The 15,328-nt window shown below is 40.5% G+C and overlaps 1 protein-coding gene across 1 annotated transcript; it reads right to left on the bottom strand.

Moving 5' to 3' along the window:
* Positions 1-12,552: 12,552 nt before the first annotated feature.
* LOC129244860 (DNA replication licensing factor Mcm5) lies at positions 12,553-15,060 on the bottom strand. The gene is made up of 4 exons (XM_054882751.1): positions 14,837-15,060; positions 13,672-14,782; positions 12,797-13,618; positions 12,553-12,740 (listed from the first exon to the last, which is right to left on the bottom strand). Exons 1-4 carry the CDS (start codon positions 14,989-14,991, stop codon positions 12,624-12,626), a joined length of 2,205 nt encoding a protein of 734 aa, XP_054738726.1. The 5' UTR covers positions 14,992-15,060; the 3' UTR covers positions 12,553-12,623.
* Positions 15,061-15,328: the final 268 nt, after the last annotated feature.

Raw genomic sequence — 15,328 nt, 5'->3', positions numbered from 1 at the left:
GTATGCCAACGATTAGTCCAGTTATCAAAGCACCTTTTAAACGCGTTTGAAGAGATCTTCTTTAGCTCCTTCAGCGAATTATCCTTAATGGCCTCTATCAACTCAAAGCGGCGTCCGCGTAGTGGCAATTTAAGTTTTGGGAAAAGGAAAAAGTCACAGGAGTCGAGTTTTTGGTCAAAAAAGTGTCACGAAATGAGCCTTATGAGACGGTGCATTATCATGGTGCAGATCCATGAGTTTTCTTTCCACAAATTGGGCCGTTTCCTACGCACATTCTCTCTCAAACGTCGCATTTACCGTAGAACCATTTGGAACGAATTCCCAGTTCTCAACACCATTATAATCAAAGAAAACGAGTAGCTTGACTTTCACTTTTGACCGACTTCGACGTGGTTTCTTGGCGTTTCGGCTCATGTGGATAGCGCGATTCAGCCACCTGTTGACTGGTTTGCATGTCAAACTCATCACCTGTTATGATGCGCGGGTTAAACGTTGGGTCCGAATTCACTTGCTCAAGCATGTCTTCAGCCACCTTCTTCCGATGAATTTTTTGAAAGAAATTCAAACCTCTTGGAACGAGTCGAGCAGCTACTCCTCTCATGCCCAATTAATGGTCTAAAATGTTGCGAATCGATTCGTGAGACACGCTAAGGTCACGAGCTAACCCCTCAAACTTAAATGATGGTTTTCCAGCACCATTTCGTTGAGTTTGTCGACGTTTTCATCGGGGCAAATCGGCATACGAAATCCCGTTCAAAACATTAAATTTAAGATAAATTCTTTGTTCGGTATTTTTATCCATATTGAAAATCGCAGAGCGCACCTACGGTTGACTGATATACTATATGTAGTTAAATGCCAAAAACAAGCTAATTGACAGATCACGCTCAAACTCTGCGACACTATAGAGAACAGTTGTACCAACAATCCAGCAAAAAATTTTTAGACATATGTACATATGTCTTTTTAAATGAACGATTCCCAATATTGTTTTGACAGAATGTATGTATGTATGTGTATAATTTAAGAAATGGGGAAATATTTGGAAACGTACACATATGTGGACAGCCTAATTTTCGTATCATTTTCTTCATTTTCTGGATATATTTCTGCCTTTTTACAACAATCCATTATGAATTCTTTACAACAACTTTTTATCAAAAAGGTTCAATATGGCAAGAAAAGAACTGTATTCAATATAAGAACTCGAAATACCCTCCCCTACTCGGAGAGGAATAACGAAGATTGTTCAGAAACATTCAAAGGAGAAAACAAAGTAAACATGACAGGGAGTTGGAGTATTTTTTATTCTTTTCGAAATGCAGACAATGATTACCGCAGAAATGAAACGTTATATATTGCATTGTTCTTCGTTCTTCCCGAATATAGGTGAAATGCGAATCTTTCTCGGCATAAATTTAATAACGTCATATATAAAATACCCTAGTGAAAGATGTATTGAGAACTCCGGCTTGCGTTGTGGCGTCATTGCTAATGGCACGCCTCTCTACCGCTTTGAAAAAATTCGAAGATTTATGCAAAGCTAAAGAGTGAAGCGACGCTTGGAGTGTTCGATAGAAAGATTCTGCGTAAGATTTTTGGACCTTTGCACGTTGGCAACAGCGAATATCGCAGACGATGGAACGATGAGCTGTATGAGCTTTACGACGACATAGACATAGCGCAGCGAATAAAGATCCAGCGGCTACGTTGGCTGGGTCATGTCGTCCGAATGGATACAAACGCTCCGGCTTTGAAAGTATTCGATGCGGTATCAGCTGGTGGTAGCAGAGGAAGAGAGCGGCCTCCTCTGCGTTGGAAAGATCAGGTGGAGAAGGACTTGACTTCACTTGGTGTGTCCAACTGGCGCCGGTTAGCACGAGAAAGAAACGACTGGCGCGCTTTGTTAAACTCAGCCAAAATCGCTTAAGCGGTTATAGCGCCAATTAAGAAGAAGAAGAAAGAGTGAACAAGTTTTTAAAAGAGAAGGCCGTGGTTCATCATTCAACGTTACGTCAAACATTAATATCTCAGTGATTCGTTAGTACGATAATAAGTGTGTACAATTATTGTCCACGTACGTCGGTATAGGACAACCTAAGGACGTACGTCGCCACTGCAGCAAAACGAAACAATTTATTGAGCAATCGTTAAAGAATACAATAAAACGATAGGTAAACCTCATGGACTCATTAGTGGCCCTCTATTGACATTATACCACTAACCACAGATTGTATAGTACATCCGAATCTTCTAGCATATGCTGAACATTTCGGCTGTGAATGCCTGGATCTTGGGGAAAGAGATGCATCCTTCTGATAAAAATGAATTATATGTATATATATATATATATATAATTGGCGCGTACACCCGTTTTGGGTGTTTGGCCGAGCTCCTATTTGTGGTGTGCGTCTTGATGTTGTTCCACAAATGAAGGGACCTAGAGTTTCAAGCCGACTCCGAACGGCAGATATTTTTATGAGAAGCTTTTTGATGGCAGAAATACACTTGGAGGTTTGCCATTGCCTGCCGAGGGGCGACCGCTATTAGAAAAATGTTTTTCTTAATTTTGGTGTTTCACCGAGATTCGAACCTACTTACGTTCTCTCTGTGAATTCCGTATGGTAGGCACGCACCAACCAATTCAGCTACGGCGGCCGAAAGGAATTACTGGAATTCAAAATTGAGATTGCAAACGGTCTAATTTATTGTCGATCCAATAGGCAGAGTATAAAACGAAGCGTAAAAAATACGCAAGGTGGATGAATCCGATTATCTGCAGGTGATCACAAACCACATCATGGAAATAAGAATTTCGCAAGCCGATGCCGTCGATAGGGATGCAACCGAAGGGCTTGATTTAAGTGAATTTCATACAATATGTCTCTCTGTCCTGAATGCTTTGCACAGTTCCACACACTCGAATAAAGATTAGTTTTTTATTTATACTAAGTAAATCTTAGGAGGGTTAGATGAGAAAGTGATGCGAACAATATATCCACTCTTCTCCAAATGGCCACCTCTACCCACTGTCCAGAACTTGATGTCCTGGACTTGGTACTCCTTGTTTTCGCTAACGAGGCTCTGTCGACCGGTGACAAGGCGGTATAACCTTGTCAGCTCTTTAAGCTAAGGTGTCGAGGTACCCGAGCCGAGAGCTGCATGGCTGGTAGTGTCTAAATAACCAGTCTTTAACGGTCCCCTCCGATGCCCAGCCAAGGTCGGTTGTATTAAGTGCCTTACCTAGGCATGCCGACTCTGCCGTGGCGGACGACCCCTTCCGTGCCTACTCGTGGGACCAAATAGCGAATGGAGTCAAACATAAATTAAGAAAAAGAAGAAGTTAAGGATAAAACTGAGAGTGTGCTGGGTACGCTCTCTGAGGACGATCTACTGGCCTCCAGCCAGGAAACGATTGTCGAATCATGTACGAGAGGTGCAAGACACAGCACCCCGCTTCTTAGACCAAGCCTACTTCAGTCGGCTTCCAAGACGACCTCTGGTGAGGTAATCAAGGCGGCCTCTGAAAAGGTTTCCTTGGGGGCCTCTAGCAAGGCCGCCAAGGCGACCCCTGGCAATGATGCCCCGGTGACCACTGCGAAGGTCACCAAGAAGAAAAATAAGAAGTCATCCGGTGCCCTGCTCAAGGCGGGTTACCTGAGGGCGAAATTCATTCTAGCAAAGATTGCCAAGAATGAACAAGCCGGTAAAGCGCACGAGCGGGATGTCGAGGACCGTTTTAATTGCGAGGCCGCAATCAGTGAGTATGAGGCCGCGACCGCAGCAAAACTTAACCAGCCACAACAGCCTAAATCGGCACGGATCTCGGCTAAAAGTAACCGCTCTCAGGATGTGTGTAGACGCGAGGCCAAAAATAGCAAATACTCATCAGCCCAGGGGGCTGAAGGCCCTTCAACCAGGGGGGCAGCCGCGGCCGCGAGGTCAGCTTACAGTGAGGTGGCCAGGGATCAGCTCCAAGTTGCCCTCGTGGAAGCAGAAACCAATAGTCGAAGGTTGGTATTGCCCCTTTGGGATGCTATTGAGGGAAAGCTATTGAGTATGGTCGTCAGACACCTCATAGACAATAAGGGACCAGCACCTCTCTTCGACTCCGGTGAAATCTGTCAAGGTTGTCGGGTTATAAAATGTGTCAATCAGTTCTCGAAGGAGTTTCTGGAGAAGAGCCTTGCTACGGTTAGCAACACCTGGGAAGGGCTTTCGCTAAAGCTCATCCCTGCCTCAGAAATTCCAAGGCGACCACGAGCTAGAATTTTAGAGCAGTTGGCTTAAAGTAGTTCAAATTAACCTTCGTCACTCTAAACTAGCCACCGATAACATACCAGTCACCCTCCGTGAGGAGGACATCGATGTCTGCCTGATACAGGAGCCTTGGATCTGGCAGCAAAAAATCATAGGACTGAGGGACAGATCCTATGACCTATTTTATGTCCAAGCTAATGGTAAGCCTAGGGCCTGTATTCTAGTTAGAAACACAATTAATACCTTTTTGCTATCAAACTTCAGTTCACCGGATGTGACTGTGGTCTGGGTAGAACGATCCAGTGGCAGTTGCTTCTGCTTGGTGTCGGCCTACATGGCCTATGACAGATCGGCGCCTCCAGAGGAGACTCAGCATTTAGTGGATACTCTCCATCCCAAGAAAGAGAACATCCTGATCGGATGCGACTTGAATGCCATACACACCATTTGGGCAGCAGCGAGATCAATGAACGGGGTGAGTCTCTATTTGATTTTATACTTAGCCATAATTTACTTATCTGGAACAAGAGCAACACGCCAATTTTTGTTTTCCCGGCATCGGAAATATCAAGAGGTTAGTTCTTGATATTTCTCTTTCGACAAACTCATTTGCTGTTAGGGTTGAAAATTGGACGGTTTCCCGGAAGAAATCTTTTCGGACCACAGGATGATCCTCTTCGAAATCGATTTCATTCGGTAAACCTTGTTACCACTTATGAACCCTAAAATAACTGACTGGTCTCTTTTCCAAAGGGTTTTCTGCAAGAAGCTGAACAAGAGTGAGTTTTTGACTACCACTAGGGAACAACTGGACACGCAAGCTAGACACTTAGAGAGGTCCTATCAGACTGCCTTTAAAGTGGCCTGTCCAGTATCCTTCAGCAAGAAGGACTTTCCTCCCTGGTGGAGTGAGACGCTGACCGACTTGAAAGATAAGGTTAGTCCTCAAAAATGTTATCAAATAAGGAACTTTCAAAGTTACCGAGAAATTTTTAAAGAGTATAAAAAAGCCATTAGAGATGCGAAGCGCAACTCTTGGAAAAAGTACTGCGAATCCATGGAATCCGTAAAAGAATCGGCCATACACAGCAGGGTCCTATCCAAGGACCACTCTTGTAACACTCTTGTCAAAAGAGAGAATGAGGAGTGGGCTGAATCTGCAAGCGAATCTTCAAAAATCCTTATTGATGCCCATTTCCCGGAAAATTCAATTGCTCCAGTCTGTAACGCGAAACCGACAGGAGGGGTTCCCTGAGATGTTCCTGACACCAGTCCTGTCCGTCAACAGAATAAACTTGGCAATCGAGAGCTTTTCCCCTTTCAAATCTCCAGGTATCGATGATATCATGCCAGAATTGCTTCAGAAGACTAAAACCTTGGTAGTTTCCGTTCTTCAAAAGATTTTTTGGGCGTGTATCTCGCTAAACCACGTTCCTTCAAACTGGAAGAAAACCAAGGTGGTCTTCATTCCTAAGGCAGGAAGGAGGGGCCACGTCCTGGCCAAGGACTTCAGACCTGTAATTCTCAAGGTTTAGGGATCGACTATCACATCCGAGAGCTCTTTGAAACCAGACTTTCTCCAGCCCAACACGCTCTATCAGCCTTACATGAGGTAGTAGGGACCGTAGAGAAATCTCTGGAGGGAAAACAGTTCACTTTGGCGGCCTTTATAGACATAGAGGGCGCCTTTCATAATATTACGGCTGAGTCAATTGGCACTGCTCTAAATATGCTAGGGGTAGAAAGACCTATGGCTGTGGCAAGGGATAGAATCACTAGGTTTGTACATAGGGGTACACCGCAGGGTGGCGTCCTCTCGTCCCTCCTTTGGCTAGTAGCTATGGATGAAGATTTAACTCGCTTAAATAGGGGTGGGGTAAAGGTGGTAGCATATGCCGATGACTTGGTCCTAATGGTCTCAGGTCCCTTCCCATCAGTAATGGCTGAAATTTTGGAAGGTGCACTGGCTACACTTAATAGGAGGGCTGCCAGTCGCGGTCTCAGAGTCAACTCTGACAAAACGGAGTTAATGTTATTCACCAGAAAACACAAGCCTCTCTTTAGGCTTCCAAGACTAATCAACCAGCGTCTTACTCTCTCATCGGAAGTCAAGTATCTTGGTGTAATACTTGACCCCAAGCTCCACTGGAAGCTGCATAAAGAAAATCGAGTTAAGAAGGCCAATATAGCTTTCTACACCTGTAAATCTATGTTCGGCAAAAAATGAGGTCTCAAGCCACGTGTCGTACTTTCGATGTACTACTTAGTGGTTCTGCCAAGTTTGACATACGGTTGCCTAGTTTGGGTTACAGAAGGGTTACAACACCACTAAACTAGAGAGAGTTCAGAGAACTGCATGTGTGGGCATCACTGATGCTTGTAGAACATGTCCCACTGCTGCGCTCAACGTTGTTCTGCACTTTCTTCCTGTGGATCTGCAGGTTAAATCCATTGGTGCCCAGAGTGCTATTAAATTGAAGGAGATTGGCCTTTGGAGACAACTTCCTGTAGGACATAGTAGCATCTTGAAGCAGATCTTCTTCTCTGCTCTTCGCACTGACCTCTACATCTGCAAACTGTGCTTTGAGGGTTGTGCTAGAGCTATCTTTCCGAGCAGGCAGGATTGAAAAGAGGGGAGAGTCGGTATGGATATAGATACTTCGGTGTTCACTGACGGATCCAAGATGGAGTCTGGAGTGGGAGCGGGGGCTTACTCTAAATCAGCCAGCATTTCGGTCTGCTGCCGGAAACAGGCAACGTTTTTCGCTAACCCCTATTTGCAGAAGCTGTGGGGATCCTGCAGAGAAAGGGACTGTATAACGCTTTCTCTGCAAATGTCCAGCTCTGGCGGCTAGGCGCTTGAGATACCTTAGCGTGCCCTTTGGGGATGATTTGAAGAAATTCTCCAGCCTAGCTCCCTTTTCTCTCCTCCACTACATCAACAGCACTGGATGGCTGTAAACGGTTTTTCTCTTCCCTAAATCTTTTCACAAGTAGTGGTCTACATTATGGTATCAAAACGGCACGCAAATGCTACTTGCAGTGTACCTGGGGTACTCTTGCCATCTTTGCTACCTACCTACTATATATAGGGTTTTTCAGTAAGAGCGCTTCAACTTTTGAACTTTTTTGAATAAAACACAAACGGTTTGACTTTTTTAACTAATTTTTTTTTATTATCGAGTTTGAACATATACATTTAAGTATGAAATTCGATTTCTTTTGCATGACCACCGCGTGCACGTTTTACGAAGTCCAATCGTTGAACCCAATTTTCGACCACTCTTTTGCATAAATCGGCCGAAATTCCAGCAATTTCGCGTTCAATATTGGCTCTGAGCTCACAAATCGTCGCCGGCTTGTTACTGTAGACCAAGGACTTCACATAACCCCAAAACGGGACGGCTTGTTAAATGGTCCGTAAAATGGCCGTAATGCTCTTAAAATAGCAGCAACGGAAAGATTATTTTCATAAAAAATTTGCACGATTTGCAATCGTTGCTCAAGTGTGTAGCGTTCCATGATGAAATGTATACTAATGAAGTTTACAAATGACAAGCGAAAAATAAAAAATATTTCGTCGTTCGCCCTCCCTATTGGAAAAAAGTTCAAGCGCACCTATTGAATAATCCTATATATCTTATGTTTTTGCACTCATTAGATAACGGTATTTCGCCGATGAATTCTAACTGTCCCATTTTGAGTACTTATAATATATATTGTTATTGTTTTTGTTAGAAGGGGAGTTTGTTGTTGTAATTGTACTTCTAATATGTTAGTATACATAAATAAACAGAAATGAATTTAAATATGTTTGTAGTTTCTTATTGCAGTTAAAAGTTTTCATATGAGTATAAAGTGTCCATTTTTGAGTGTGACTCACTGTATATAGCTTTTGGTGAGCTCCAGTCTCTGCTTTCTGTTAATATCTAAAATGTAGGGCTTGCGGCGTGTCACTCTTCAATGATAACCAGCGGTATGCAGACAATTACGGACTGTTTGTGGGCTTACTTTTTTATGCAAAGACTCTCGAATATCTCGTCATAGAATCATAGAGGTTATTTTGGGATTTTGAGCGACTGATGCTACTATGTTGCGTTCCGCACGTGAAGTCAATATTTTTCGCCATCCGGCTTGGTGGTGATTGGCTTGCAATTTACCAGTATTAACGTAATTAGCAATAACACTTTGCACTGTATAATGCGATTTGCCAATTTTTTGTCGATTTCGCGCAGAGACTTGTTTTCCATGTACAATTTAATAACAATTTTACGCATTTCTAATGGTAAATCCGCAATTCGTCCTATTTTGCCACTTTTAGTCGAGACATTAAGCGCAACTGAAACTGAATCAACGAGAAAAACTAAAAAAACCTATATTATTTCGTTTTCAGCAATATTAGCAAAAACACAAACGATTTTTACTGTTACTTTTGCAGCAATATGAGCTGAGAATGTACGAATAAATGTTTGCAGCATTTTGCTACGTCTGCCTGCTTTTCTTGGAGCTCTTGAGCGACCCAAAACAAATGTATTGTCACAGCAAATATTTTGCGCAAAGCTTAAGTCTTTTACGTACTACGCAGGGTGTACCAATAAACTTTGTGACCACTGTATCTATGTTTGAATGTACATTTAAGTTTGTTTAAAAATATAAATTGAATAAAATTTCGTTTATCAAGGGAACATAGAGCTGCACAAGCAAATTCCTTGCAAAATGCCGTCGGCTATTCGTCCATTTGATTTCCTACAAAAGCCAAAAAATGTGCAGAGCCAATATACTAAAGAGAGAATTCACTGTAATCAGCTCTGTTAAAAGTTTCACCACACTTCTCTATACATTAACCCTGCTACTACGTTAGGGTCTTTTGATGACCCAAATTGCTTATAACATCACCGTATTTCTAACTGGTGGAATATATTGGAAAGTTCTTACTACTCAGTGCATCAATTGTTTAATTATATTGAATTCAATCAGTTTTATCACCATTTTAGGCTTAGAAAATTGTTTATTTCAAGTGCTTACGCATATCATGTTTGGGTCATTTTATGACCCCTATCATATTTGTAAAACGAATAGTAAATATATAATGTTATATCCCCTGTTGCAGAGTCATCGTCTGGAACACCTCTCTGTTGTGAATGCTGGAATGCGTTTACAGTTACAATTTTTGTATTCAATAACAACGAAACCAAATACTTTCAGTTCTGTGCTAAATATTGTAGTGTTCAGTTGCTATTGTAAATCTTAGTTTATAGGCGATAGATTTTGATAAAACATACTGTAAGTATATGTATATAATATACATTTTTTTCTAAATTCATACTAGTATTTATACGGTAAAATTCTTTGTTGTATTTACTTGGCCATAATGTCAGCGTGGACAAATGACTGAGCAAGACATTGGTGCATTCTTGAGTGACCTTGAAGACGATGATTGTGATGCTAATTTTGTACTTGAGGAAGACGAATATTTATCTTCAGAACAATCCATTTCCAGTGGCACAGAAGCCTTCACTTCATTGACCGTAACTAATAGCACAGAAGTTTTTGATAAAGATCGGATGATAAAGTGGACAACAATACCTTCTTTGCAATGTCTCAGTCGTGCAGCAAGTGAGAATATTCTTCACGGAAAACCTGGAGTGACTTCTTATGTCATTCATCGTATTTCAAAAATTCGTGATACTTTTGATGTATGCCTTACATAAGCTATGAAAAGGGATATAATTCACTACAGCAATTTGCAAGGAAGTGCTGTTTTCGAAAATTTTCTAGCTATAGATGCTACTGAGTTCGATGCTTACCTGGGACTTCTTATACTTATTGGTATTTATTTACAATATATTTTTCCTATTATAATTGTATAACGGACATATTATTCTTTTAGGAGTCTACCGGTCATACGGTGAAAGTCTTAACTCCCTGTGGGACGAGTTTCATGGACGTCCGTTTTTGAGAGCAATCATGTCTTTGGAGCGATTTAGCAATATTTCTCGTGTACTAGCATTTGACGATAGGCAAAGAAGAAGATCAGAACAAAGAGGAGATAAACTTGCTCCTATTCGCACATTTTATGAGCAATGGACTCAAAACTTGCAGCTGCTTTACGTTCCAAGTGGTAACATAACGATTGACGAACAGCTTATTCCGTTCCGAGGTAGATGCCCTTTCAAAGTATACATTCCAAGTAAACCTGGGAAATATGGCATGAAAGCGTGGATAGCAGCGGATTCTGACACCGCATTTTGCTTACAGTTCCAAACATACTTGGGCAAAGTAGGAGACAATGCTGAAAGGAATCAAGGCAAACGGGTTGTTCTAGACTCAGTGTCTTCATACCGTGGACGAAATGTGACTACCGATAATTTTTTTACGAGTCATAACCTTGCATTAGAACTGCTAAAGCAGAAAATTACTATTGTTGGCATAGTAAGGAACAACAAACGTTTTCTGCCGGTTCATGCAACATCACAAGAATTGCGTAAGCTTCCAATACACTCAAGTAAATTTTTTTTTCATGAAAAAGAAACTGTAGTTTGTATGTGCCTAAAAAATACAGAATGATTTATTTGCTTAGCACCCTTCACCATAATAGCAACATTTTGGAAGATCATCCAAAAAAAAATTCCGGAAATAATTGAATACTATAACTCGACAAAAGGTGGAGTCGACACATTGGACCAATTGGTTCGTACATATTCGTGCAAAAGGAAAACCAATCGGTGGCCAGTTGCCCTGTGTTCTAATTTATTAGATATTTCTGCTTTAAACGCTTTTATAATATGGACCGAAATATATCCTGAATGGCAAACAAATAAATTGCACAAAAGGCGCCTATTTTTAGAGCAACTCGGTGAAGTTTTAGCTCAAGAACATATCAAGAGGCGTAGTCGGCTTCCTCGCGCAGAAGCCTCTGCATCATTGGTACGAAGAATTCGAGAAGAAGACAGTGCATCACCATCTATGAATTCGCCTTCTCCAAAACGAAAATGCGCTAGTGAACGGAAAAGGTGCAAATTTTGCCCGTCGAAAAAGGAAAAAAAATATGTTTGTTCGTCACACCGACACACAACCACTCTAACGACGACATATTGCATTGATCACAAGCCTTAAAAAATATTTTTGAACTGTACAAATTTGAATTTTCTCAATAAAAAAATGTGGGGTCAAAATAAGACCCGAACATAACATGTGTATTTTTTTCTAACATAGTAGCAGGGTTAACGTGCTCTGTGTGTTATTTCTCCCATTGCACAAAAATACAAGTAAAAACACGGTTCCTCTTCCTATTTTTTGACAGGCAGCCTTGATCAGTTTGCCAGGCAGTCAAGTGTGTGATTGCTTGGGCTTTTGCTTGGCGTACGGGCGGGGTTACTATATCAAATTAGAGTTTTTATAGAAATAGCAAAAATAATAGAAACAAAATCCAAAATAATATCTTTGAATTGGAAAATTTATATTAACAAATATTTTTAATATATTTCTTAGCTATAATAATGCTTTTTATTGAGAAATACCTGAATTATTAAATTATTTGTTAGACTTTTAGTACGATTTTCTATGAAATTTAATCATTTTTTATGAAACCATGTTACATAAAAAACGTTTTGAAACAAGATGATCTCAGCTGTGAGCAATTTTTGACAACCAGGTGAGTGCGTTTCTCCTCATGGACCTCTACAACGATCTCTCCTCCATTTTGTATTATTAGGGTGCTTGACGTCACACTTTTCAAAATCGCGAGAAAAAAAACTAACGGTTTCGGGAAAGCGCCACTTTTTATATTCTTCTTCTCTTATACTTCTCCGAAAAATAAAACTTTCACAACTATTAAAAACTACTACAAAATTTGGAACAATGTTTGCGTTTCCACGATAGTCGTTTATACGTTACCGAAACGACCCGGATTTATATCTGGCCAAGGACTGTCACGCCAGCAGCATTCCCCATACGTAAGTGTGGGGAATGTTTATGCTGCTACAACAACAACAACAACAACTAAAAAATTTGAGGAAATGTGTAAAAAAAATACACATTGTTCATTTTAACAGCAAGGTAGGAGCTTAGCTGAAAATTAGATCGAGACAGAGTCCTACTCACCCAACCAAGGCGAATCTATACAACGTAGTGTCGCTACATCATCCCATTTAGACCTCGTGGCCAAAGCAGAAGTATTTATATTTTCTTTCGATCATAGCCCAAAATATTGTAGTATTTGTAAAACTGATATCATTCCTATTCTTTTTTTCTTGGTTCTATCTTGGTAGAGAAACAAAAAACAAAAACCTATTGTAGTTTAAGTAAAAAATGAAATGTATACATTTTATCCTTTAACAGACTATCAAATTATTAAAAAATAATTAGCATAGACGGTATAACATTTTACGCTGCATGCGATGTTGTAGCTCTCCTCGACGAATCATTGTGTGGATTACTTTAAAAATAGCACGTTCGTCGTACTTTTGGCGAAGAAAGTCCTATTGGAAGAAATATATTAACAAATTTTCATATTAAGGATATGATGCAATCCAACCTGAATCACGTTTTGCTCAGAAACTTGTGAACCAATAGCAAACCGACGTTTTAATTGCTTTTCTATACGGTTTAATATTTCCTGATCTTCTTCTGTGGCAAATCCTTCTACTCCAGCCAAACTGCCGGTCATTGCAGCATCTAGTGTAGACACTTGGAATAATCGTAATGCCTCATTTACGTGCTCATCCGTCGCAAAGGGAAGTAGTCGCATTTTGGCTAAAGATTCTGATATCCGAATAATTGCTTCTAATTGACGTACAGTGATTGGTATACTCAGACGTTTATCACTACTTTTTTCTTGTTGACCGGCTCCACTACGCATTAGAACATACCGGCTCTTGAGCTTTTCACCAGCTTCTTCACTCAATCGGGGTCCACAATGTGTACGACAATAATGAATATATTTTTTAAATATTCCTAACGAAATTTCCCCCTCTGCACGTTCTATCGGAATATTCTTGTTAGATGACAAATGAACATTAATTATATGTTTCGCCATCGTTATATCTCGAGATTCATTATGTACATCTTTTACAATGAAAATCATATCAAAACGAGACAAAATGGTTGGCATGAAATCAATATTTTCTTCCCCTTTTGTTTCGTCCCACCGACCAAATATAGAGTTAGCAGCTGCCAATACAGAACATCGAGAATTTAGCGTCGTAGTAATGCCAGCTTTCGCAATAGAAATAGTTTGCTGTTCCATAGCTTCATGTATGGCGACACGATCATCTTCACGCATTTTATCGAACTCGTCTATACAGACAACGCCACCATCAGCAAGCACCATAGCCCCGCCCTCCATTATAAAGTTTCGCTAATAAAGAGTATAATTTTAGAAATTGTGGAAACTAAATTTGGCATACATACCGTGGCTGGATCTTTCATTACAGAAGCTGTCAATCCGGCAGCACTGGATCCTTTGCCGGAGGTATACACCCCAATAGGAGCAACTTTTTCGACAAATTTCAATAGTTGAGACTTTGCAGTTCCCGGATCTCCCAATAATAAAACGTTTATGTCTCCACGCCTGCACAAACCATCAGGTAACCTTTTCCTAGATCCTCCGAATAACATACAAGTTATTGCCTTCTTTATGTCTTCTGAACCAAAAATACTTGGAGCAAGTGATTTGGATAAACGATCATATATATCAGGAGACGCTGACATCCTACGAAACGTTTCCTCTTCCTCTGTGGTAACGTTACTGTAACGCGATATAGCTCCAGAGCCTTCTGTATCTACTGTTATTCCTATAACGCGCAAATAAGGCGCTCGAACACCCACGACGGCTTTCTCGCGACCATCTTGACGAGAAGGCTTTCCAACTCTTCTAATAGAATAAATGCCCTGTATAAGAGCTCTATTACCTGGTACAACACGTTCGCATAACGATCTTTCGCAAAACAACTGTAAGTGACGAGGTATTTCGCCTTGCGGCACAAAGTCAGGTAACTCCTGCAACTTTAACAGTTGAAAATCTACACACTTGCATTTGTCTGGCATTATAAAGAATGGATCTAATGGACATTGGGGGCGTCCAGCCTGCTCAGATGTACACTTACGGGGAAGTGAAAGTCCTTCTAAACCTGGATTTACTTTCAAATTTGGTATGACTGTACTACAAGACTGGCACATAATAGACATTCGAGTAGCCTTGGCTTTGATACCTGAAGCCGACACAATAATCCCAGCTATTTTCACCAGTTTCGAAACGTTATCTGATTTCAAATCGCGTACACTTGTTGGGTTTGCGTTCGACATAAGTAGAATTTGAATATCATGTAACTGCTCTTCCTGCTCCGGTCTAGGAGAAGTTATCTCATCTGCAAATTCTCTTGCTGCTTCTTCAAAAATTTCTAAATGCTCCGTTGGTTGTTTGCTCAATTTATCTGCCAAAACTTCGTCGTAGCCAGCTAAATCCTCTAATTCAACTTCCAGAAAATATCGTCCATTTAAATAATTTCTTTTTAAAGTATCTCTGAAACAACCAAAATGCATCACAAATCATTCTTCAAATAGGTATACTCCTTACCTGTATTTGTAGAAAAAGTTATCTTCACTGAATGTGCGAAGAAAATCTTTGTATTTCTTTTTGACGGCTTGCATATTAAGTTGTGCTCCATTTTGTTGATTTTCTCCCCCAAAATTGTCGGAGAAAAATACGCCTGCTTCGTCAAAGCCTTCCATTTCTAAATCAAGCCCTTCTATTTAACCATAAGCTTACAACTGCATTAGAATTATTCCCGCCTAAAATTTATACTATATATATCTACATATTTTATCGATATTTACGATACCTTTATTTCTGATGAACGATAATATTGTGCAACTTAGAGTTTACTTCAAAAGCTATTTATACGGTTCCACTCATGATGAAAAACATTGAGGTATACTAAATAACGGACCGACTCTATTTAACAGCGTCAGTTGATAGGTTGACGTCATTTGAGATGTGTTTACAAAAACAATGAGATTGTGTTGGTCATATACGAAAAAATCCACACAAGCTCACTTCGTTACCGCC

The sequence above is a fragment of the Anastrepha obliqua genome, chromosome 1 (genome assembly GCF_027943255.1).
Source record: "Anastrepha obliqua isolate idAnaObli1 chromosome 1, idAnaObli1_1.0, whole genome shotgun sequence".
NCBI lineage: Eukaryota > Metazoa > Arthropoda > Insecta > Diptera > Tephritidae > Anastrepha > Anastrepha obliqua.
Note: the sequence above shows the minus strand (reverse complement) of the source record. Positions and strands in the feature narration are given on the sequence as shown.